General features: G+C 46.7%; 1 protein-coding gene across 1 annotated transcript in view; it reads left to right on the forward strand.

The window, feature by feature from the left end:
- Positions 1 to 25,349, forward strand: part of LOC135385862 (uncharacterized) — a 170,533-nt gene that overhangs the window by 52,018 nt on the left and 93,166 nt on the right. Inside the window, exons 2-3 of the mRNA XM_064615433.1 lie at positions 3,047 to 3,144; positions 8,100 to 8,304. Coding sequence (XP_064471503.1) covers positions 3,047 to 3,144; positions 8,100 to 8,304 — 303 coding nt within the window. The remainder of the gene's footprint in view (positions 1 to 3,046; positions 3,145 to 8,099; positions 8,305 to 25,349) is intronic.

Below are 25,349 nucleotides of genomic sequence, written 5' to 3' on the forward strand. Positions count from 1 at the left end.
GAGTTTTTGGAGCTCTGTCAAGAGAACGAAGAAGAAATATTGAAGTCAATTGTCACAGGGGATGAGACTATGGTGCTCTACTATGATCCTCTTTCGAAAAAGGAGCCGATGGAATGGCGCAAACCAGGAGAAGCACCCCAAACAAAAGCCAAGGTCACACAATCCACAAAGAAGATTATGGCAACAATATTTTGGGATTGTCACGGGATCCTCCTCATCGACTTCAAAGAAAGGAACACCAGAGTGAATGCGACTTATTATGCTTCACTCCTGCACCGGCTGCGAGACGCCATCAAGGAAAAGAGGCGCGGCAGGTTGAGTCGAGGTGTCCGGTTGCTCCAGGACAATGGCCCCTGTCCACACGGCTTCTGTTGCCAAGCTGCACTAAAGGAGTGCGGCTTCGAAGAAATCCACCACCCACCCTACAGTCCAGACTTGGCACCGAGTGACTACTTCCTGTTCTCGAACTTGAAGAGGGATCTCAGAGGACGGAGATGTCAAAACGATAGTGAGGTGCAAGAGGCAGTTTTCCAGCATTTTGCGGACAAAACTTCGGGCTATTTTTTCAAGGGTATAAGAATGCTGGTTGAAAGGTGTCAAAAGTGCACGAAGTTAAGGGTGACTATGCCGAAAAGTGATACACTTGTTTCGTCTCTATGACTCTTAAAAGTTGGTCGGGCCGGAAAGTTATGGAACCACCCTCGTATGTTGTTCCAGCCTCAGAACATCATTTCTCTCTCACTTGAACTCTTATCCTGACTTCTTTTACGTCCGAACCGTTTTGTTGCGAACAGGTTACCGCTATTATTTTCCGGTTCTGCTCCGGTTCGGGCTCGACAGAGTCATGAAAATTTCGGTTCGGGTTCGATTCCGGCAAAAATAACGGTTCGGGTTCGGTTCGACACCCTGATTCGGAGGCGCTCTTACAAGCTATGTTTCTATGTATTGAAGGAGTCTACCTGTGACAATAGAAGTCTTAATAGTAACAATGACAATGACAATTGTTACCATGACAATAATTTTTGTCGTTACGTTATATAGCTAGAGCAGCTTTAATGCCATTCCAATAAACAGAGAAAAATCAAACATCAAAGTTCGAACGATTTCTCAAATATACACGTTCACTATAGGAACATCACAGCCTGCATCATCGTATCTCTATTTGTGTGTGTGTGTGTGTGTGCATGGTGTCCTGCTCTAAGGAGAACTATGTTACTTAGTGCACAACATCTTCACATCTTTATTCTTTTTGTTTAGACTGGAGTTTCCGCAACCGTATACTTGTCTCTTATCCTTTTCGCATACTGTACGTTTTCGATTAAGTCTTGTTCTATTGCGCTGGAGCACAACGATGCACCAGATAATGCCATTCTCAAAGACCATGAAGCGTATACGTTAACCACACTCTTCTAGATTTATACTGCGTTGCCTACATGTAGCGGAAAAGCGGTTTCATTCCTATCGACTTTTACACAGAAAAAAAAAAAAAACAATAAAAGAAAGGAAGAAAGAAAAGAGGAGAAAAGGGAAGCTGCTCTCAGTGTCTGCTTTCCTTCCCGTTGTTTTTGCGTATTTCGGCTTCGGCTGGAGAACTGTTTCCAAGCAAGGACTCGTTACGAATCCTCTTGGCAATATTGAGTGTAGCAGCAGTTTGATGCATCGGAGTTCATAAAGTATTTATTTGGAAGTCAAGTGCTGCCGGGTTTGCCTCGTTGTAGGGGGAGGAAATATGACTAATTCATTACCCCCTCCGTATCATGTTAATAGTACGGTTGTCTAAAAGCATCTGGCCAATTCTTAAGAGTACCCGCAGTCATTAGAAGACTCCTGAATACCGCAGCGGGACGTGCTTAAGTGTATGAAGGAGCGGGGATATATGTTTATTACGGGGGGAAAAAAAGGAGGGAATGGTTAAGTGTATGAGATCTCTATAAAAGCATATAGAATGAAATTTTGTGGTTCTCTCTTCCGCGTGCATGCGCATATGCGTATGTATGCGTACAGCAGGGCCTTGCTGCCGGTATGTTTGTAATGAGAATAAATGTCAGCGCGTCTGATGTTGACGCTCTTTGTTGTTTTTCCACCTGAAAGAGAATTTATTATTATGCCGCCAGGAGTCGTTTCTTCTTCTTCTCTTCTTTTCTTTTTTTTTTTCAAACCGACGTTGACTATAGCTGGCTAGTTGTACTTCGCACGAGGATGGAGAATACTGGCTATGCCCATTTTTCCTTTCTTTCTTATATGAGTGCTTGAGTAGCATGGGCTAGTTAATGAAGCCATCTTCTCCCCCCTCACCCCTCTCCCCCGGAAGCCTGTGAGCCTCCTTCACAGCTCAGCGCTCAGCTGTCTCAAGGTCAAGAGTGTGTGTCCTGCATTCATACGCGCACCGTCCTCATCACTTTTAAAGTGAATATTTCGAAATACAAAGTTGTTATTTAAAGAAATGTAATTGATAACAGTACAAACATCAGCAAGAAACATGATAATCACCTGTTCCGCCGAAGAGAACATCGTGTCGCCCATAAACTTTCATACGGAACATTACCTTCCTAAGCCTAACGATGATTGGTTTTAACAACGTTTATTTTGAGGGCGTGTATTTTTAAGCGGTCCATTTCTGAAAATGGACTTTGAAGGGTGGAATTTTAAGCGTGGATTTGTTTATGTTTTATTTTAAAAGATTTATTTCGGCGTACAGCAGCAACATCTCTATAGCTCAGCTTCGTATACTAAAGAAATCATATTTGTGTGAATTCTGTTTGCATTCAAGCGGAAGCGATTCAACAACAACTTTATTTAAGTGGAGTGGAGAGTGTCATCGCCAGGGGCGATTGGGAACGATTCACGTTTCATATCACGTTCGTTAACTCCGACCGTCGCTTTTGGAGGACAGAACGGTCAGGGTTTCTCACGTCGAAAGGGCGCATAGTTGGCAGCAAGGGACGACGACAGCCTCTTCATATGAAACTTCGGTGAACACTTTTTATGAAGTGCCATTGCTTCAGCCGCGCACAAGCCTGATATGAAGGTATATTATGCATTTCAGAGGAACTCGCTGCAGAACCAGAGCCTGAACCACGACCCGCTGAGTCAAAGGGTGGAGAAACTTCACTGACAGTAAAGTGTATCGCTGGACCACACAAGGTTAGTGACGAACGTCTCTAGATCATGTTTGCTTAGATGGAACACAAACGATGGTTTTCATTTGATTTATCCAATACAGTAGAGTAGCGGGGACAATCAATACCAAACATAGAAAGGTATAGAAAGCCCAGCTAACTGGAAGGAAATGTTGAGGGAAGAGCCTCAGGACGAAAGCCGACGATATTTTGAACACATATTAGCCAGAAGAAGAACAATCCCTATGTCCAAAATGTTGGCCACTCTCGCCCAAGGCTTTTCTCTTAATAGCACAAAACATATGTGTTTTGTATTGGCAGTCTCTAATTCCGATTTTAATTCCCTGTTCGCAATAAATCTCACATTACAAGATTAAGACATTAATCGAAACACCAGGTAGGGTCGAGCACTCTTTGCAACGCTTTTTTGAAGGGAACGCAAAGCACGAAGGTAAAATTGTGGCGTTCTTCAGTGCGAGCTTTTTGAAACACTTCCACAATTGCGTAAACGAAAGGTAACAATAGGAACAACAATAGGATGCTCCGATTTGCAACTGAATGATACATTTGGAAATGCGTTTCTTCATAAACCTGATACTGCAACATTACCAACGTGCGTGACCTGTGGCGTGGGCTAAGATTCTCTGCGAACTCTGACAGAGCTCTATCGCTCCTGCGCCTGAAACGCCTCGAGATATGGGCCCAACCAGTGAGGTATACATAAAAAATTCGCGGCTCTCAACCATACCGCAGAGAATGATATGGCTGAACGCGTATGGGAGATCAAGAAGCTCATCCTTTTGCACCGATATCGTACAGGATCTCCCTGGTTCTCGACTTATCCCACTAGATCCCGTGTGAGTATTTAAGGCACCACACAAACAAGAAATACTGGAGACTCTTACGTATACCTTTTTTTCTGGCTAGGTATGTTTACATATACAGGTTAGCTACCTATAAAAGTTTACCCAGCATGGCTACCATCTTAAGTATTTTTCCATAGAGATTTCGAGGTTTTTGGTTTCAACTCTGGATTGACGTTGAACCGGTTTAAAATTTACCAAGATGAAAAGTACCAATTAGAGTTCACCGCGAACACAGCAATTTTCCACCTGCATGGAGTAATTGGTGAGTACGGCGCGCCGTTTTGGGCAAACCTTTATAGGTAGCTACCCTGTATCTTATGACTATGTTTGCCTTTCAGTTTGAGCTCTTAGCTTTAAGCGTCATGACGTAGACGAATCCGCAGTTGTGAAACCGCCATCTCCGTATCTTGTCAGTCACAAAAAGAAATTAGAAAGTGTTCAAAGAAAAGGGCTCGGATCATTCATAGGGATTTTCGCACGACCACATCTGCTTCTGGGCTGTGCCGCCGAGCAAGACTGCCTCCAATAGAACTAGAATTCAAGCCATTACGGCTTAAATACATTTTCCAACTACTCAGCAGCTTGCGCTTGCTTGGTCAAAGACACTATGGGTTCAGAGCATAAACATCACCTTCATTTACAAGAACCCTATGCCCGGACAGATGTGTTTAAGAATTCTTTTTTCCCCAAAACAGTTCACGACTGGAACAGTCTTTCAGAGAGTGTTGTTAATGCAAGAGACGTTTCCGCTTTGATACAAAAGTTGGAATGTTTGTTATATGCCGGCTGACTCCTGTAACAACTCCCGTCAGCGGGTCAACAGCATCCTAAATGAATAAATAAAATGCTGTCCAACCAGCCTGCCAGGGCCTGCCGGCTGCCCCTCTCACCCCCTCCCCCATCGGAACGGCTCTGGAGGCGAGGGTTCTACACGAAACTTATTACAACAGTACATTGCGTTTTGATGTCTCTCCAGAACGCACACACGTATAGGTTAGATTATGGTTAGGTGGGAGATTCACCGCCGAACAATGCCCCAGAACACACACACACACACACACACATAAAGATACGATGATGAGATGGGGCTGATGCCGGCCAGCAGGCTGGGCGCTGCCCCAGTGCTATGTGTAGCTAATGTGAGATTATGATGGAGATGAGGAATCCGGTAATCAAAGCAGGGTGGAGAGGCCTGTTGACGACAGGAAATCCCACAGGGGACGGAGACCATGGTGCATATGAACGGTACTGGACCATTGGCCCAGCACCTTGCCTATGGTAAATGGGCGGTGATCGAATGCATGCAGTCCGTGCTGCAAGATCTCGCGCTCCCTCTGGTAGTCAGGACAGTCCATAAGTAGGTTCAAACTAGTAAAGTAGGTGGTGCAGGTCAGCGCGCACATTGCATGATGCACAAAGGTCCGATGGCGCACGGCCAAGACGCTGCCTCATAACTTGTGTAAATGCAACATTCAGCCGTATGCGGTGAAGAAGGGATGCGTATAGTGTCGTGAAGGGTGATGAGGGAGCGACAGTGAGAGAGACGGATCCACTTCGTGGAGCAGAGAGTAGGGTGTAATATCATGCAGTCACTGTGATCTTGTCTTGTCTTCAGAGATAGCACGGACGAGGGCCTGACGATCACCTTTGGACAAGATGATAGAGTGCGCTGAATATATCTGATGACCCCGTAGGGTAGCCCGGTCAGCTTCTTCATTGCCAGGTATACCGACATGACCAGGTACCCACTGTAATACTATGCAGTGGCCCAGGTCCAGCAGCTCCTTGTAAATTTCAAGTACGTCAACAACAATGGACATGAGAGGACCGCGAATGCCCATTGTTATGAGGCATTGGAGAGCAGCCTTTGAGATCTTGCGCATGGCAAAGAGCAAAGTATGCAGCTCAGCACATGTTGACGACGTCGGGTGCGAGAGACGGGAGATACCAGTTATTTCTTCGGACAGAATAATATAGGCACATGCGGAGCTGGTTTTTGTGGACGAGCCGTCCGTAAAAACAGGAGTAAAGCCTGCATACATCTCGTTCATCATATCCAATGTGAGCGCCTTGGACACACTTGCAGCGACATCATTCTTTCTGTAGGGGGGGCTCGAGCCCCCCCACCTGCCACGGACCGACCCACGCAGGTCGTGCAATTCCGAGGAGAACATAATATATGGGGGAGGGGGGGGGGGGGGGCTCGGTGTGACGATCGCGAAAGTTCTTGCAGTTCATGGCGTCTATCCAAGCAGCACTCTTGAATGGTTTTCTAAGTATGAGCTTTTCAAAATACTCCCAATCCCTTGACACCACCTCATTGCTCATGACAGCCTATACATGTAATCGTATTGTGAACGTCCAAATCAATTATTTTCGTCCCTTTTTTTTTCATCCTGGCGTGCATGTACTGCTTCGGTAATCGCTGCGAGATCGAACGGTGTCGACGCGCTGCGGAGAAACGATGAAGTACCGTAGTGTGGGTTGCTTCCTCGCGTCGTCTGCTTTTCCACGTTTATTTTCCGCGTTCAGTACAGTAGGTGGAGCATTGGGGAACCGAACAGTATCGTACCATCGCGACACAAGTGATCTTCCGGTGAATATACGCAAAAATTGCCGAAAAGAACTACCAGCCAGCGTGTTATCCACACTAGAAAGGTGACGGTGTCGTCCCCTATAGGTCGATCTCCAGCGAATAGCCGATTCAATTTTGTTCTGACTTGAAACGACTCGTAGAAAAACGTGTCGATGAGAAAGAGTGTCTATATCCTGAACAATGGGCACGATAATGTTATTCCGTGAAAGGCTTTTCTCCTCGGCGATTTACTGCTGCGGGAATTGGCGATTAGCGGCAATGAATCGATTCCGCGGGCGGGTTTTCAGGAAATCACGGAATAGCTAGCGCCTCGCTTACTTGAAGGGCTGGCTAATGGTTACGTCGATTTTATGTTCGGTATAAAAGCATGTGATCACTTTCGAAATGGGTTGTTTGGAGTGAATAAACGTTGCGGTTACTAGAGATCCTAGCAGAGACCTTCAAAATAGGTCTTGGTAGACCAAGTAAACGGGTCTGATTGAGCTTGCCTTTGGGAACTCGCAATTCTGCATTTCACCTGAAGGCAGCAAAAGAGAAGTGCAAGCGTGGTACTGTCCAATGACAAAAATGTATGATCTATAGAAGTTGATTGCTTTATGCGGATCACCTGTTACTTCTCTTACGACTGGCCTCTCTGATCTGCCAGTATCTTATACTTTATTTTTATTTTGTTTATTCACTTATTTATTTATGGTTGCCACACGCACAAAAGAGTTCCCTCTGTTGAGATTGTGATAATAATCGTGCGAGTACTTTGAGATATTTCACAATCAACAACAACAACTAGATACTGATGGGGTGTTTCATCGCGGCAGTGCGGTACCCTACCCCATTGCACGTGGGATATTATATGAAGATGACGAGAGGAGGAGGAAAACACGCGAACACACTAAACCGTCTGAAGCAACATAATGGGCGACAGGAAGTAGGAGATATTTCATAGTAGTTATTCTCCGGTGAAATCGCACATCTGCAAATGCATCTCGGTAAGCAGCAGAAGATCTTTGTTGTTACAGAAGATGCAGTGCAGTCACGGCCGTACAGTACACACAGTACTTACAGTACAGTCACGTGTGTGCAACGTCGTGTACCAATCAACCGTGCCCTCCGACGAGTTTCGGGAACCTGATGTCCAGGTACGAAGTCAGTCTGGCAAACCACTACCTGACTGTAGGGGACGGCGTACACACGCGCCACAATTTTCTTACGCTGTGTGGATACCATTAACCGTTTCCCAATTACTGTACATGTGTACATGTACAGAGCGCGTGTGGTTAATCCAATCCTCTTCATATCTCGTTATCAAGTGCTCGAATCCCCAGAAGCGTGATTTTGGCTGTAGAACGATGCCCCTTATCTCGAAAGAAATTACGCTTGCGGTATCGCCGTGTGCCTCTCCCCGTTTCAGACGCTTTTTCCAGTATTCTCGAACCGCCGCGCTTCATATCACACTCGTGAAGGATATTTGACCCTTTTGTTAGTTCGGAACCAACAACTTCTATGTCTGTTTTCTGACAGGTGCGCGATTCGGAGGCTATACGCTCGTCAAGAAGCGGCTACTCAGAGGGACACCGTGTCGGAAGCATTTTCACAAACTGTTGCGTTGCCAGTGGAATTACAAGTGGTGTGTCTTCACACGACAGTGCGTGCCAAGCAGTGTCCAGAAAGTGTAGTGACGATGCAAAGACAATCCAGACAGGCAGCAATGGGCATGGAAGGAAAGGTGAGCATTCATTCGGACCTTGGACAGCATGCTATTACATTACCATGGTCAACTGAAACTCTACGTAACAACAGAATTTTAGGGGGCCGGACAAACCACCCCCCTAAATCAAGGAGGGAAACGGCACTATAGTTTCGGAATCGACCTGGACGGAGTGCGAAAGTTCCTCTAACGCCGCTTCTGATTTGATCAACGTAAGGCCGAAAATCCGCCGCGAATTAGTAGAGTAGTTTCCGTGCAAGTTGGTGTAATGCATGGTAAGGCAGATACTGCGTCTCTGGAAGTAGGAGACAACGCCACACTGACAAGTCCAATCAGGAAGCGCCCTTTGCGACAGGCAGGACGGCTGGCGTCTGCAGGTCGCGGAGAGTCTGTGATCATGTCGTGAAATGTCACTTCTGGGCTAGTGTGGGTATGTACCAAGAAACCACTTAGTATGTTGCGGCACGAACGCGTAGGAGACAAACGCGGACACAATCGCCTGCACTGCGCTCCCATTCGTGTGCATGGTTGACGTCCTAATGATATTATAGGAGTACAGGGGGCCACCCAAAATATTTTCAGTTTAAGACTTCCGATGAAAGTATATGCCTCAATTTGCCGATCAGCGCAAAAGGTTTCGATGCATGCAGTGTTTAAAAAAAACGTTAAAAAACGTACATAAACAGAGCTGCGCTCGTTCACTCTCGACTCGCCCCCCGGGGTGTAACGAGAATGAGAAGGATGACCTATGACGGCATAACGTCTGCGTGGTCAGTCGAGGTCAGCGTCCGTCTTTTTCTTTTTGTGCGTGAGGGCTTTCTTTTGCAGTCGCTAAACCTGTTCCCGCAGGGGAGATTAGGAATAAACCTCTACCCGAGAAATGTAATCATGACGTTGGTAGACAGACTGAAACGGAAACAGATCGGAAAGGGAGGGCTGGGTTCCACGAATGGGCATTTGTTCGCTGCCTCCTATAGACCAGTTTGCGCGCCTGACGTCACACTCTTGTGGTGGCGCTGGAGTCAGCAGATCGTCTGCTTGGTGTGGGCAATACAGCAATCAATTTGAGTGATAGTTTTCATGCAAAGTGGGCATGCCGCAAAGCCGTGTATCCTTCGGGTACACAACCCGATGAGGAAAGGGTGGCGAAATGACTTTTCGTTAGTTTCTGCGAAACGCAGAACGGAGAAATCGTTTTTGTGCGTTTGCACCGTTTTGATTACTTAAACGGAGAGATTCCCTGACATCGCCTTTGTGAGATTCCCTCACGGTACATTTTGTTATGTAATACATGTTACACGATAATGCAATACATGTTGTAATAAAGGACGCTAACATGAATCTGTGCACGGTAGCGAATCAGCGATGTTTTCAGAAACGCCCCGATCAAACAGCTCTCCTATAAGGTGAAGTAACTGTGTGCTTTCGGCTACTTGTTCGCTTGCACAGTATCAGCAGTGAACCGGCTGGGCGAAAATATTAGATTAACTACAATGAGATTGTGATCGGCGGCATGTTCTGTGGCTGGGCTGTCCGCTTGTCGATGTGCAGCGCAGCGGTGTCGATCTGTGTCGAAGGCAGCGCAAAGGGATCGTCATGTTGTATACCGTTCATAAACAACTTCGTCTTGTAGCAACGCTTGTCTCATTCCTTCAGAGCTCTAAATTATTCTGGTATTGTGGAAGGAGATAATCGATAGCAGTGTAGCAGTGGCAACACGGCTGATGTCGCACTTGCGGAAAGCATTCGCACGCTGCGTTCAGTGTGTTTTGCCCACACCAACCCCGCGCATGCGCAGATGGCGCCGATTGTTTGTAAACAGTAAAGTGGTCTATTGAAAGAAAACTAGGGCCGAAGGTCGCGTCCCTTTCAGAGACCATCGTAATCCCCTCAAGACCGTGGCTTTCGGGCCCGTTCTTGTACGCCACTAGCTTTGAACGTAGTTCAACTCTACCAAATTAGTGGCGCTGTCGAACACTATGACGTCATTAGTTTACAAACAGGTAGAGGTCTATTGAAAGGGTGACCGTGGGCATGGAAGATATTATTTCGGGAGTTTCCCTGTGCGCAGTGCTTATTCAGAGACATGAACAGCTGACTAGCAGACGAAACCCTGAATTTTAAATTCAATTTCTGCGGTCATGGACCTTTTCCGAGTAAGCATATGCACATGCTCAGCCACCTGCAGTCGGCTGCCATGTCAGTTTGGGGTAGGTAGTCTGTATCAAGTTTGCGCGGAAGTTCGAGGCCGACACTTGACGACGCTTTGTACTCTAATCAGCACAATACGCTTTCATTTTCTCCGCATTCTTTCCGCAATCTTCTTTTGCTACTTTCACCCTCGGCGTGCCAGTCCGAAAAACGCCCCTCGCTCATTCCAGGTTAAAATACGGCGTTTTGCATTCCTTACGCCAGGGGCGACACGTAGTACATAGAAATGGTCCATTGTGATTTTGTGGGGTGAATTACTTCTCATGGTGTATTTTACTGGCCTACTTATCAGTTTTATAGAAAGAAAACGGGGTGTTAACAATGACTTCTGTGCTACTTTAAAACCGGGATAAAATCATAACCCCAGAGCTGGGTACAAGGTGATGTCGATTTTTATCGGCTTTAAGATGTGTGACCAATCCGCCCAACTTTTAAATCCTTTTAATGTCATCGTGATGTTACTATCGCTGGTACTTCCTTAGCTGCAGAGGTAGTGCGAATCTTTAAACTTCGTTTATTTGACATGCAAGCTGTTTTCGGAAGATAAATTTGGCCAAGTAGGTTGCGAAGCTGTGCGAAATATTACCGTATCGATCTCATACGTATGTTCCCAGATGCTACAATCCCTTTAAAGCAGCCACGCAGGAAGTGTCGACGGAAAACTGCACTTTGTTTGCAAAGTTTATTCGTTGGCGTTGTTTGAGTTGGCTTCGTTTATTTGAACCAACACACGGAACACTGGGAGTTAAATATGATACAAAGGTAAACAATGTGTAAAAGGTAGACAGGTATGAAATGAACAGCACTGACTCAGAAATTGGCTGCATCTTTGAGCCCTTTGTGCTAAACGCGTTTAAATTTTCATAGCGCCAGCGTTGGCGATATTTTTTCGACGAAACTCTCTTCGGAACGCTATTGATTTTTTATTGAAAGTCTTGTAACCTTTCGTAAAATCCTTTAATTTTTTTGCATTGTTACTGCGGCCTGGTTCCGGCGTACCGCAAACACAGCCGGGTGTGCATGTGGCGGTGGCACTGTCACGTGGTCTTCTAAAGCTACGGACAGACCAACACGGTGGCTGGCCCTATAACGCAAACCAGCAATGACATTTTATTAGGACCAGGATATGGAGTACTGGGGAGGGGGGGGGGGGCGAACGAGGCTCTGCAGGCAGACAAGACGAAGTGGTAACCTGGCGACACGAAAGAAGTGGACAGGACGGACTCGAAACCCAACGATGACATTTTATTTGTACCAACCCAGCCTGGCTCAAATAAAACATCATTTCTGGCGTTTGAGTCCGTCCTGCTCACTTCCTTCTTACCTTCATCGTCCCGTAATTCCTCAGAGTCGAGGAGATGCTACCTTCGCCAAGTTCACACCATCTAGCCTGCATCCTTTTTCCATATTCTACCGTAATACTGCCAACGCAGCTTCAAATCTGCTACCCCAGTACATGTGCGCCCTTTATGAAGAGGTGAGCGCGATACTATTCGCGGAGAGATGGGACAATCTCAGCCTAACTTCCGTAGACAACCTCCAATTTTGGGCATTCCAAACCATGTCATGCCATTTGAGGGCCGTACGTTTCCGGTTAGAAATAAGGCCATCAGGCTCGAGAATCCACTAGATATTTCACCGAAATGCCTCACCTGCAGCTGGACGTGACGTGGATGTTGCTGCTCTTCACTTGCTCGAGCTCGGTCGATATATTTATACTCACCGTGACATTGCTTGAATGGACGTTCAAGGATGTGGCTGTTTTAAGCGTGAATCATCCCGCTGGGTGTATTTATCACACTCCCATTTTCCAAGGCGACGTGAACGCCTTATCTTGTTATGCAGCATCAGACAAATCCAGTCCACATATTGCGTCCATGCGGCACACGCGTCTTCACGGTCCTATTGGTATAATCAACATCTGTGGCGTGTGTCTGTGTGTGGGGGGGGGGGGATATATTTAGTAAGAAAAAAAGAAAGGGTCGTCTGTTTTGGTTTCTACACGCGCACTATTGGCAACAATCAATCATAGAACTGTGCGCGAACTTCTTGCTACAGACAGACGTCAGCATCTCTTGTGGTCTGGTAACGAGAAGGGTAAACTCCCGTTGTGAACTACATGTCTGCAGGACGTGAAAGAGCGTATATTGGGTATGTAAACTCACATGAAGAAAGTTAAGATCACAGTGCAATCAACATACTGCACCCCACTTTCCCTGTTATACGAGGTTCAAGTTCTTTCCTGGGATCGTGTGCGCGAGGCTACGATGCATAATAAGATGTGTTTTTACGTGTAACCTCTATCGGAGAGAGCGTGGAGTTTACAGTTATAATGCGGGTCGGCCGAGCAGATTTTACAGGATGTCTAGATTCAAAATGTCCCGCCTGGCGTCGCATATTAAAGTGACTTCCACGGCAAAGATCGTTCAGGTCGCGACTCCACTGACGTCCTCCATTGCCGCTGTGAGAAGCATGTTGACCAGGGTTGCGGAATGGGATCACCCATTCCATTCCAGTTCCATTCCGAGGAATGGAGATTCGTGATAATTCCTCGGAATGAAAAGGTATGGCCAATTCCTACTCCTGGAATGGCTCGGCAACCCCATTCCATTCCTTTAATTCCATCAATAAAAGAAAAGGTGTGGGTTGTCGCGACGAGAGATAATGAAGGGACAACAACACAGGCTGACGGTTGGCATGAGAATGGTTTAATAGCGGTGGAGCGAAGCTTGGGTGCGAGTGGAGCGTGGGCACTTGGCATCCCTCATCTTTCTTTGAATGCCGTGCCACTACAGCTACTCCCCCCCCCCCCCACCTTCGGGATGGGTGAAGCGTGAAGGATGAACAAGTGAAGGAAGCGGCGGGTCTCCTAGAGTTGGCCCAGGTGACTGTCTTGGGTCTTGGGCAGCCTACGCTCCGGCTCAAGGGGACGTCTGGTGGAAGGAGGGTGGGATCACAAAAGGCAGAGCTGGTTGCTTCCACGTAAGCGGGTTTGAGCCGGTCGATTGACAAGACTACCTCGCGACCGTTGATGTCGATAGCAAAGGCTTTTGCACCCCTGGCGGATGACCTTGTGGGGGCTGGAGAGAGCGCCGGGTAGAGTCGGTGCGCAGGAATACGTGGGAGGAGCTGGTGAGGTCCTGGGCGATGTACGGGGAAGAGGAGGAAACAGCTCTCGTAGGTGTTGGGCGCAGACGGGAGAGAGCAGCCTTCAAGCGTTGGGCGTAGTCTGAAGGGGCTAGGGGCGACGGTTGCGAAGATGGCCGGTGGTCGAAAATGTCGGCAGGAAGCCGGATGGACGCGCCGTACACAAGCTCTGCTGACGTGCAGCCGAGGTCGTGCTTCACGGCAGCTCTGATTCCGAGGAGCACCAATGGCAGGTGCTCGGTCCAGCGGGAACCGTCCAAATGGGCCGTAAGTGCCTGCTTAACGTGCCGATGGAATCCTTCTACCAGGCCGTTACACGCCGGATGGTAAGCAGTCGTGCGCAAACGTTTCGTGCCGAGAAGAGAGGTGAAGGCTGTGAAAAGTCGACTTTCAAATTGCGGGCCCCGGTCGGTGACGATTTCTTCTGGCACGCCGAATCGGGCGATCCACGTCTGGAGAAAAGTCGCTGCGACAGTTTCAGCTGTGCTGTCCTGCATGGGTGCTGCTTCAGGCCATCTGGTGAATCTGCCGACGCATGTTAGAAGGTAGCGATGATGGTCAGAGAGAGGCAGGGGCCCAACTATGTCAATATGGACCTTCGAGAAACGGCTTGTTGGTGGGGCGAACTGGCCAAGCGGTGAGATGGTGTGGCGGTGGCACTTGCTGATCTGGCAAGGCGTGCAGGCGCCCACCCAGCGGCGGATGTCCTGCCGCACCCCTGGCCAGACGAAACGGTCAGTAAACAACTGGATGATGGTGCGAACTCCGGGATGGGCGAGGCAGTGGACGCTGTCAAAAACTGCGCGGCGGAGAGTAGAAGGGACGACAGGGCGGGGTGACGAGCCTGACGTGTCGCAGAGGATGGGAACGCCTGAACCGGGCAGGAGAATGTCAGCGAGCTTGAGGGACGTGCGCGAGGACGCGCGGAGTTGGCAGAGCTGGTCGTCCGACTTTTGTGCGGCTCCCAGGTTGCCGATGCTGAGGACGGGCTGGCCGGGTACAGCGTAGACGCGGCTGAGTGCATCGGCGGCAACGTTGGCGGAACCCTTCACGTGGCTTACGTCCGTAGAAAATTCCACGATGTACGCAAGATGACGAATCTCGCGGGGGGAATAATTTTGACCGGCGGACGTGAAGGCTCCGACGAGGAGCTTATGGTATGTCCAGATAACAAAACGCCGTCCCTCCAAAAAGTGGCGAAAGTGGCGCACTGCCGAATAAACTGTTCCTTGCCGAAAGCGCCGCAGAAAGTTCCTTGCCGCAGAGGTGCTGTCGGTTGGCATGAGAATGGTTTAATGGCGGTGGAGCGAAGCTTGGGTGCGAGTGGAGCGTGCGCACTTGGCATCCCTCATCTTTCTTGGAATGCCGTGCCACTACAAAGGGACCGGCAGCCGTGCTGGGTAGCCCAGCAGTGCTATAGAGGAGATGGACATTACCCATCACGGAAAAAGCAATAAGACAAGGTCATTTCGCCCTTGACCGTGTGGCACCCAGACCAGTCCATTCCAATTCCATTCCACCTGCGAAAAAATTGCCTCATTCCATTCCGTTCCTAGGACAGTTTCCGCCATTCCATTCCAATTCCATTCCGGCTCTGATAAATACCGGCTCCGGCTCTGATAAATCTGGAATGATTACGGAATCATTCCGACCCCGGAGTGGCAACTCCGCAACCCTGATGTTGACTGTCCCAGAAGTTCTAGGAAAGCTCGCGTGTACCGCGTATGCAATACTTCTACTTCCCTCGATTTAGCAGTTTCAATAACCGAAGACTCGTATAGCCCACGGGAATAAAACTAAATAAGGCCAATGAACGTATAGGAAATGAAACCGAATGGAATCAATTAAGTATACCAAAGTGCGTCGCCTTTTCTGTTATATATAGGCTCCTTCCTCACTCTTTTTTTTTTCCTACGCCGCTATAAATACAACTGTGTATGCCGCACTTCGCCGCGCAAATAAAGAAAACAACACCAAACTTTAATTACGAATTGAGGTTTGCAGTGCGAGGCCTCTTTCGTTTTGTAGAAAACTTCGGGAGCCTATATTAAAAGACACACATACCTTACCACAGCGCAGGAAGCGAAACAATGGTTGCTGTGATCGAACGCCAGGCAAACAACACACAATATCGACGAGAAAGGCATTATGGAGCCGCTTCGCTAAAATACGCTCTTACACTTCAGACCAAATTACTGTTTGCCGGCATTCTTTCGTAAACTTGAAGTCGACTGAGGGAAGGGGAGTGTCGATCAATGCTTCTCCGTTAGCTTACGGTGTCTAGACTGCAGCCCTCCGTTTTTCCTTCTTTTTTAATATTGTCCCTCACATTCGTGGCATGTGTCTCGTGTAGGTAGTCTTGATTTACTGGCCCTATTGCGGTAGGAATAAGCTTGCCTACAACGCCGTGCACGCATGCACACGTACACTAGGCTATTTCATACAACCTATAACATTTACGTTCTAATAGACACCCTATAGATACGGGAATGAAAGCTATGCATCCTGCTGTGAAGTGATCGTTAGGGGTCCGCGGGGAACACGAGTTAAATGCATAGAGTGTATATGGGTACCTGCATAAGAGCAGTCAGCTAGAAAATGTTAGAGACTGACAACAATTATGCACGAACGGAGCACGAACGGAGTACTACTTTGCACAGGAAAATGTGATATCTGAGGTTCTACGATGTGCTAAGGTTGTCAAACCAAGTTTATTGAGGATAGGTTCATAATTATAGACACCAACGTGTCGGTCATAGAGAATGTACAATGACTCCAAGGGCTTCGATGCTGTCATTGGGTCAATCTTTGAAAATTAGTGAAGCTAATTAAGTATACCATTTTAGTTAGCCATCGAACACTGATGCGACCGGCTAGGAAAGATATCTGAGAGGCTTAGTTTTCGTTTCTTCTTTCTCGCTCTCTCCTTTTTCCTTTTTCTTTTTTTTTTGGGGGGGGGGAGGAGGCTTATTAATACCTGAAGACAATTTATGATACAGCTATCGGATGTCACGCTTCCTCGCGAACGCAGGAGCCTCTCTAGCGAGGAAAACGCAAGTGTAAAAGGCGGTCACTTGGCCCATTTGTATTATAACGCATTACTCTGCTCTCTTTTGATCACAATAATGCTCGTTGCCTTGTCAATGTCATCTGCATTTTTTAGATACTGTAGATTTGCCGTTCACCTCGAAACTACAACAAATACAGTTAAGAGATCACGATTTTCTGTTGTTTGAGTTTGAGTTTGATTTGAGATTTTCTGGCGTCTTTCTGTTGCTGTCATCTCTCAAAATGTATCTATCAAAATCCATCAAAATAAGCAGAATTTCAGACAACGAAAAAAAGGAAAATATCGTTTCTGCGTTCCTGTCTTTTATTTTCCATACCTAATACCGCTAACGCCGTAGTGGATCAAATCTATCCCGATTGCAGCCTAATGCCGCGTGTTTTTCGACAGCCGTACTCCTGGCTTTTTTTTTTTCTTCTGTGGAGAGGGTGCTAGCAGGTGTGCTGTCTTATCAGCGTTCTTCTGAAGATTTACAATCTTGATCCAGCCGTACATGCTCGCGCTTTCAGCATTACTGCTTGGGACTGTGTTGTTCGCTATCGCGTCTTTTTTCATTCGTACATCTTTGTTTCTGTAGGTGTGAAGAAAAGTTTATTGACTGGTTGATAAGCAACTGCGTGCACCACGTAAAAGTCAGTTGTGTAGCATCGATTGCTACTACGTATGAGTCGCATAAATACGAATGAAGCACGATTAACATTTGATTTACACATCAGAGTTAGTGTCCTCTTCATGTTGGGAAAAACTTCGCATGGCTGCATATGCGATCATAATGTCCTCCTTTAGCTTTGAAGCCAAAATAAACGGGGGCACTTCAAACCACGTTACTCAAACTGTGACGCAACATTTGCCTCAGCTTGCCGTCATCTGGGTCTTTGGACGTCGTTCCCGATCTCCGTTCTTGGCTCACCTCGCGTCATAGAGTCCACATCTAACATGCGTTACACGCGCTGTTCGAGTTCGAGTTCCACACTTAAACCGGGCCTCTTTCCTCTTGGATGCCACCTTCTTCGGAGTACGTGACGTCACGTTTCTGATATCTCCTAGCCTGTAGCGCAGATGAATTTTCTTCTGTCCTTTAACATATTTTAGCCCATCCCATGCTGCGTCCCTTTTGTTTTGTTCGCCGATGATGTAGGTTCTCTAAGGCGCAATTTTTCTTTTCTAGTCCTTGGCTAGAAAGCCATCCTAGTCAGCGCTGCTGCATGTGGTTCATCGCGGCGTGATGCGAAAAAACATGTATATACGGGGTCACGGGCTCTCCTGTCCATACCCATTGCATTTGTTTCCCAGACCCAGAAACATAGTTAGGACGTTTAATGTCCCCTGACGCAGATCTTTCCCTGCAGTATCTTGCTCAAATTATTTTACCACACCTCTGAAAAGATCCCATAACAACTGTGCTCGTTCATCTCTGGTGTCCGAGGAGAGGACACAAGGCGTGGTAGATTCTCAAGAAGTAAATCGACATTCTTTCCTGTTAATGATGCGAATTTAGCAACTTCCGTTTTGCTGTCAGTGAGCAGTCTGACATTCGCACCAGATCCCTTTATAATGTCCACCAGCTTTCTCACGGACGTGTCTTTTCCTTTCGGGTGGCGCACTTATTAGCAGTGTATACGTCCTGCATTTCCAAGAGCAGGTTTTAAAGAAGCCGCTCGACTATTCGTGTCTTCATGAGCAAAACATCAGGGACAATGAAGCGGGGTTTGTATGGAGAACAATGGGGGATGCCGCACTGAGTTTTTCATGTTACCATAACTTCAATCTGCGTCTGCTTTCCACTCGCCGAATAATAACTTGTGGGTGTTTGTTTCACAAAATTGATTATCATAATAATACCTAAGAGGATCGTTAATCCAAGAGCTTATATGCATTCCATTACCGATGCCAAACGATTTAAGAAATGTTTATGCGACCGCTTGGGGGGGGGGGGGGGGGTGACTGGCGGCACTTTGCTCGTTGAAGGGACGAAGAGGGGGAGACGTGTTGTCATTGCTCCAGTTGACCAAAATGTGTCATGTACTTGTTTATTGACCTCCACGTATCTCCGCAATTTTTTCATGCGGTTGTAAGTCTTGTATGCTGCTTTGTTAACATTATTCTACCAAATGTTAACCTCCCGTTTGTATTGCCTCATGGCCGCGAGGGTAAATAAATAAACTAGTCTGTAGGTCTCACAGCAGAACAACAGTCCATCTTCAGAGTACAAATTCTTTGAGCGCGATAAATCAGCTTCTTTTGCGGGACTCGCCGATGCCACGCAACTACTGAAGTTTCTCTCTCTCTCTCTGTTTCCCTGCTGCACAGCTCATGATGTACTTGTACCGGGGCATCAAGCGCGGAATTATTATTTTATCTGTATCTTGTAGAGTTGCCCACTTCATCACGGCTTCCGCGTTAACCACGTGACAGACAGAAAGGCGAGGGCGATTACAGCAGCTATCAACGAAACCCGTGCACAAAAGTAACGACTGACTTATTGTTTTGTTTGATTTTAGTGATTTTTCTTTTTCCTTCCATACTTCATCCAATGAAATCATTCCTTGTTCATCAAGATATCTACTGGAGCTGATAGCACTGCGGTCTTGTCTTGAGTAGGTAGTATGCTAGGACGTTGCCAAAGCTTATTCGCTCTGCGCTCGTTCTTGCTATTGTTCTTGTATGCAAGAGCTTTTGTGCCCGTATAGCTCTGCGGCTAAGTATTCTGGGAGTCTGCGGCGGGAGTACGAACAGATGGGCTTTCCTATATGTCTTCAGACTGCCTGTACGCCGTAGAACGAATAATTGCTAGAACGGTAATCCATAATCTGTATGAGAATATGCAAGGAATATATTACACATCCGTGAGAAAACTGGTGGACATTATAAAGGGATCTTGTGCGAACGTCATACTGCTCACTGACAGAAAAACGGAAGTTGCTAAATTCACATCATTAACAGGAAAGAATGTCGATTTACTTCTTGAGAATGATCTTTGTTGTCGATGCGCCATTAAAACTCCAATCATCATCATCATCACCAACTTCTTGAGAATCTACCACGCCTTGTGACCCTAGTCCTCTCCTCGGACACCAGAGATGATCGAGCACAGTTATGGGATCTTTTCAGAGGTGTGGTAAAAGAATTTGAGCAAGATACTGCAGGAAAAGATCTGCGTCAGGAGATGTTAAACGTCCTAACTGTGTTTCTAGATCTGGCAACCAAACGCAAGGGGTACGGACAGGAGAGCGTGACCCCGTATATACATGTTTTTTTTCGCATCACGCCGCGATGAGCCACATGCAGCAGCGCTGACGAGGATGGTTTTCTACCAAGGACTAGAAAAGAAAAACTGTGCCTTAGAGAACCTACATCATCGGCGAACAAACAAATGGGACGCAACATGGGATGGGCTAAAATATATGTTAAAGGATAGAAGAAAATTCATCAGCGCTACAGGCTAGGAGATATCAGAAACGTGACGTCACGTACTGGGAAGAAGTTGGCATCCAAGAGACAACAGGAGAGAGGCCACGTTTAAGTGTCGAACTCGAACTGGAACAGCGCGTGTCACGCGTGTTAGATGTGGACTCTATGACGCGAGGTGAGCTAAGAACGGAAATCGGGAAAGACGTCCAAAGATCCAGACGACCCAATCCAGCTGACGCAAATGTTGCGTCACAGTTTGAGTCAGGTGGTTTGAAGTGCCCCCGTTTATTTTGGCTTCAACGTTAAAAGGAGGACATTGTGATCGCATATGCAGCCATGCGAAGTTTTTCCCAACATGAAGACTCTGATGTGTAAATCAAATGTTCATCGTGCTTCATCGGTGCAATCGGTGCTACACGACTGACTTTTACGTGGTGCACGCAGTTGCTTATCAACCAGTCAATAAACTTTTCTTCACACCTACAGAAACAAAGATGTACGAATGAAAAAAGACGCGATAGCGAACAACACAGTCCCAAGCAGTACTGCTGAAAGCGCGAGCATGTACGGCTGGATCAAGATTGTAAATCTTCAGACGAACGCTGATAAGGCAGCACACCTGCTAGCACCCTCTCCACAGACGAAAAGAAAAGCCAAGAGTACGGCTGTCGAAAAACACGCGGCATTAGGCTGCAATAGGGATAAATTTGATCCACTACGGCGTTAGCTGCATTAAGTATGGAAAATAAAAGACAGGAACGCAGAACAATATTTTCCTTTTTTTGTTGTTGTTGTTGTCTGAAATTGCGCTTATTTGATGGATTTTGATAGATACGTTTTGAGAGATGACAGCAACAGAAAGTCGCCAGAAAGTCGCAAATCAAACTCAAACAACAGAAAATCGTGATCTCTTAACTTTTTCTTGTTGTAGTTTCGAGGTGAACGACAAATCTACAGTATCTAAAAATGCAGATGACATTGACAAGGCAACGAGCATTATTGTGATCAAAAGAGAGCAGAGTAATGCGTTATAATACAAATGGGCCAAGTGACCGCCTTTTACAATTGCGTCTTCCTCGCTAGAGAGGCTCCTGCGTTCGTGAGGAAGCGTGACATCCTATAGCTGTATCATAAATTGTCTTCAGGTATTAATAAGCTCCCTCCCCCCTCCCCCCCCCCAAAAAAAAAAGAAAAAAGGAGAGAGCGAGAAAGAGGAAACGAAAACGAAGCCTCTCGGATATCTTTCCTAGCCGGTCGCATCAGTGTTCGATGGCTAACTAAAATGGTATACTTAATTAGCTTCACTAATTTTCAAAGATTGACCCAATGACAGCATCGAAACCCGTGGAGTCATTGTACACTCTCTATGACCGACACATTGGTGTCTATAATTATGAACCTATCCTCGATAAACTTGGTTGGACAACCTTAGCACATCGTACAACCTCAGATATCACATTTTCCTGTGCAAAGTAGTACATGTCGTCTTAAGCTGTCGTTGGTCTATTTCCTGCCGTTCATTTTAGTTATTTCTTGTATTTGCATTCTTCCTTCATCATCGTCACATAACGTTCCACGGGAAGTGGTGTAGGGTACGCACCTCCGCGGTGAAACACCCCATCTCATCGTCATCATTTATTGTTGTTGTTGTGCCCTTCACTCCGACCACACCTTTATTTTATGCTTTGTTTGATTGCTCACAGTTTAGCCGATACCAACAGACTTCGTAACAGCCATAATGTACACACGTTTGCTCTTTATAACAACCTCAACGATGTTAGTTATCCTAACAGCTGTCAAGTTTGTAGTTTTTTGTATCCTATACCCTTACCATGTTACACACAAATATTTGCTCTCCGTATTGTTATTTCTTGTTTGTCTTCTCTTGTAGTCTCTTCTGCGCCGAGCCATTTCCCAAACCTGTGGTTGCGCGTGGCCTTGAACGTAGGCTTCGCCGCAACGTTCTCGTGAGGCGTTGGAAGGCTCCTTTACAGGTTCAAAATTTGGAACCCGAATGGAACCTTGAAGATGCCACTATTCATTCCCAAAAAATTGCTGAAAGGTTTTGTCCTGGCAGAGGCAAGATGCCATTAGAGAACGAATGCAAAGCGCTGCCAGCAGAATATGTAGCACGCGCTTTTCGTTCCAGAATACACAGGCTCTATGGGTACTGTTTTAGGTGAAGCCTGCTTTACGTTTTGTCCCTAATTCTTGGGCATGAACATTCTCCTCTCCTTCCTGTTCCGTCCTGAAATGGTTGTTTTTGTGTGCGTTCGCTTTGTAATGAGGCTTGTGCACGTGACGTCACGCGCAGCCTTTGCGCGCCTTGGACCCACGTCACATGGGAAAACATGGGGATGCGTCACAGGCGTCTTTCTGCTGCCGAATGAGGCAGTAGCGTGTCTTTTTACAATTTTCTCTCGTAATTGCACGCATAACGCAACAACACACGGAATGCCCTCCTACTGTGACTTCAGTACGGCAATATGTTTTCCAATGTCACGTGACCAAACATGACGTCACTGCACAAGCCTCATTGATTTGCATTTGGTAAAATGGCCTCTCACGAGCGAATGTTGTTGTACTTGGAGATGTCCTTCTGCAGCTTTTTCGTAAGAGTGGCCATTGCTAAAAAGGAAGTAGGATGCTGGACCGGAACCAGAGGTGACTTGCTGCGCCGTGATTGGATGCTATGGAGGCTCGTGAACTGACTGCTGCGTGAAATATGAAATTTTGTGCGACGCATCTTCTCCTAGCGCGTGGGCGTGAAAACTCAAATTTTACGCAAGAAAAACTCACCAGGCGCGGCCTTTAGTTTGCTGTCACTGCTAGACAAAAAACGAATTCGAGGCAAAAGCAAAGACGAGAGTCCCGCACAGTTAATCCTTTTTCTACACAATCATCATTTACCGTCTCTGAGACTTTGCAGAAGTCGTCCACCTGTCCAGTTAAGACCAAAATTCCTCCCCGACAAGAAAGTTTCTCCTCGAAATTGATGGCCTCTCGCAACAACCAATCTGGGCGTGGACCGACCCTACTTTTGGATCAATCGATACTTAAGGAAATTCTCCTACCTGATTATTTTTTCAGTATCCCCTTCTTACTCACACGCGGTTTATGGCTTTCTTTCTCCATGTGACGTTCTGCGTTTTGTCTTGCGCACGATAACTGTCCAGTTGGACGTCCCAGTTAATATCTCGCTCGTTGCGTCCAGTACTTTTCTGAAGCAGCAGCGCTGGCTAACGTCGGGGATATGCGGACACACCCATGTGCGGAGCAACTGACATCGTGAGCGAGAAGTATAGTTTAATTTAGCAGAAGTGGGCGTACTCGACTGCATGATTGATGGGTTACCCTTTCGTCAGACAATTTTCATATTATGACTCACTATAGAGCTCAGCGAATGGTTGCTAACTAGTTGTTATAGCTGGCGTTTCGACAGTTGTTACTGTGCGCCATAACACTAAGCGATGAATAATTAATTTGCTCTAGGATTACAATGAGAAACAGAATGCTCAACCGATGGTGCATAAATTGTTTCCAGTGGAGTGCAGCTTTATCTGAAGTTCAGAAATCGATATATTAGGCTTCTTTAAAGCAGATTGATGTCGGGAGCCGCCGATATCTTCAACAGAAGCTTTTTTTTTTGTCTTCTCGACGCTCTTAGGACAGGTCTACATGAACAATGCCGTACTTCGTGTATGTCATCGCCCTCATCGATATGATCTACTTCAACGTCTTCAGGTCTCAACAGAATACACAACAGATCGCTTCGTTTATCAAAACCTCCTAACTTTAGTGTTCATTACTGTGGTTTAGAATTTGCCTGACCAAAGTGGTGCTGATTAACACACCCAACAGCGAACACTCAATATTTGACGCTCGTCTTGTACGCATTCACCCGTTATCCTGATGGGGTAACTTCGCATATAATCCTGGTGGTTACCGTGGTACACGGACCATCCCAAAGACTACTGAGTGATGCTCGGAAGAATACTGAGAGATTTCTGTGGTGGGTAGTTCCCTTGGACCACCCAAATCCCAGAGCAAGAGGGTTAGCACACCGCTCCCTCTCCTGTGGCACCATCATCTCTCCCCTCCCTCTTTAACCCTCCCATCTTCTCCCTCTCCTGTGTGCTCCGCGAGCCTCCACTCCAGAGCAGGCTGACCGCACCTTTCCCCCTACATCACCCGACCCCCACCACCACCAACACCCGTTATCTTCATCGAGACTAAATGTCACCGTTTAGCAGGTTTGGACGCTCACCTTTTCCTAGACTATAAGGATGACATCGCCATCATTACCTTGTACATGACACATTACATGCCCATTACATTGTACATGTACAGTAAGTACATTATCTTGCACAAGGGTCATCTTACGACTGAGTAATGTGCTAAAGTTGTCTAGTGTTATAAAACGTCTCAATCATCTTTTGCTATGTTTTATCGTACCCCTGCTGTGCGCGGTTAACCACCCTGTAGCGGTTCAAGTGACCTAGAGTAGCCTGCTACATAATGTTTTTAACCTAATCTAATCCAACCCAATCCATCCATGTTTTATGGCGTGCATGTTTTATGTGTGCTAATAGATAATCCGTTGCTTTACGTCGCGAAACAACTACGATCATGAGCGACGCCACTGTAGTCGGCCCGTGGTTTGCCCACCACAGGTTTTTTTTTTTTAGATTGCACTGAAAGCGCACTGGCGGGCTCTATGGCATCTTCTTCTTCTTCATTATGGGCTTATAGAGATGTTAGACCGTGCAATCAGGTGGATGGCGTCCTCGGTCACGTTCGAACCTGCAACATTGGCATTGGCATGGGCGCACACGTTGCCAACCGACCACCGAGGCCAATTTCATATGACGACGAATTATCATTATCCTCATCGTCATCACCCGGGCGCGCACGTTCGTGCTCCGCGGGACTGTGATTTTGGCTGCCACACTTTAGGCCATAAAGCACATCTCGCAACATCTCTCACTCCCACCGTTTCGTGCCTAACAATTTGTACAACACTTGGACTTTGCATTTCTATATTTTTTTAGTGCTAGACTTCAGCCGTTAGTAGGCTCCTTAATGCATAATGAGTGAATAAAAAAAAGTAAGCTCCATTTTCTTTATGAGGTTGCGTTGATGTTCCATGAGAGCGCTGTGTTCTCGCACACCGTAATTAGCCGTGAGCGTTGGATCGCGTGGAACTAATGGCTCGCCGCGGCTGCCG

This window comes from Ornithodoros turicata, chromosome 2 (genome assembly GCF_037126465.1).
Source record: "Ornithodoros turicata isolate Travis chromosome 2, ASM3712646v1, whole genome shotgun sequence".
Lineage (NCBI taxonomy): Eukaryota > Metazoa > Arthropoda > Arachnida > Ixodida > Argasidae > Ornithodoros > Ornithodoros turicata.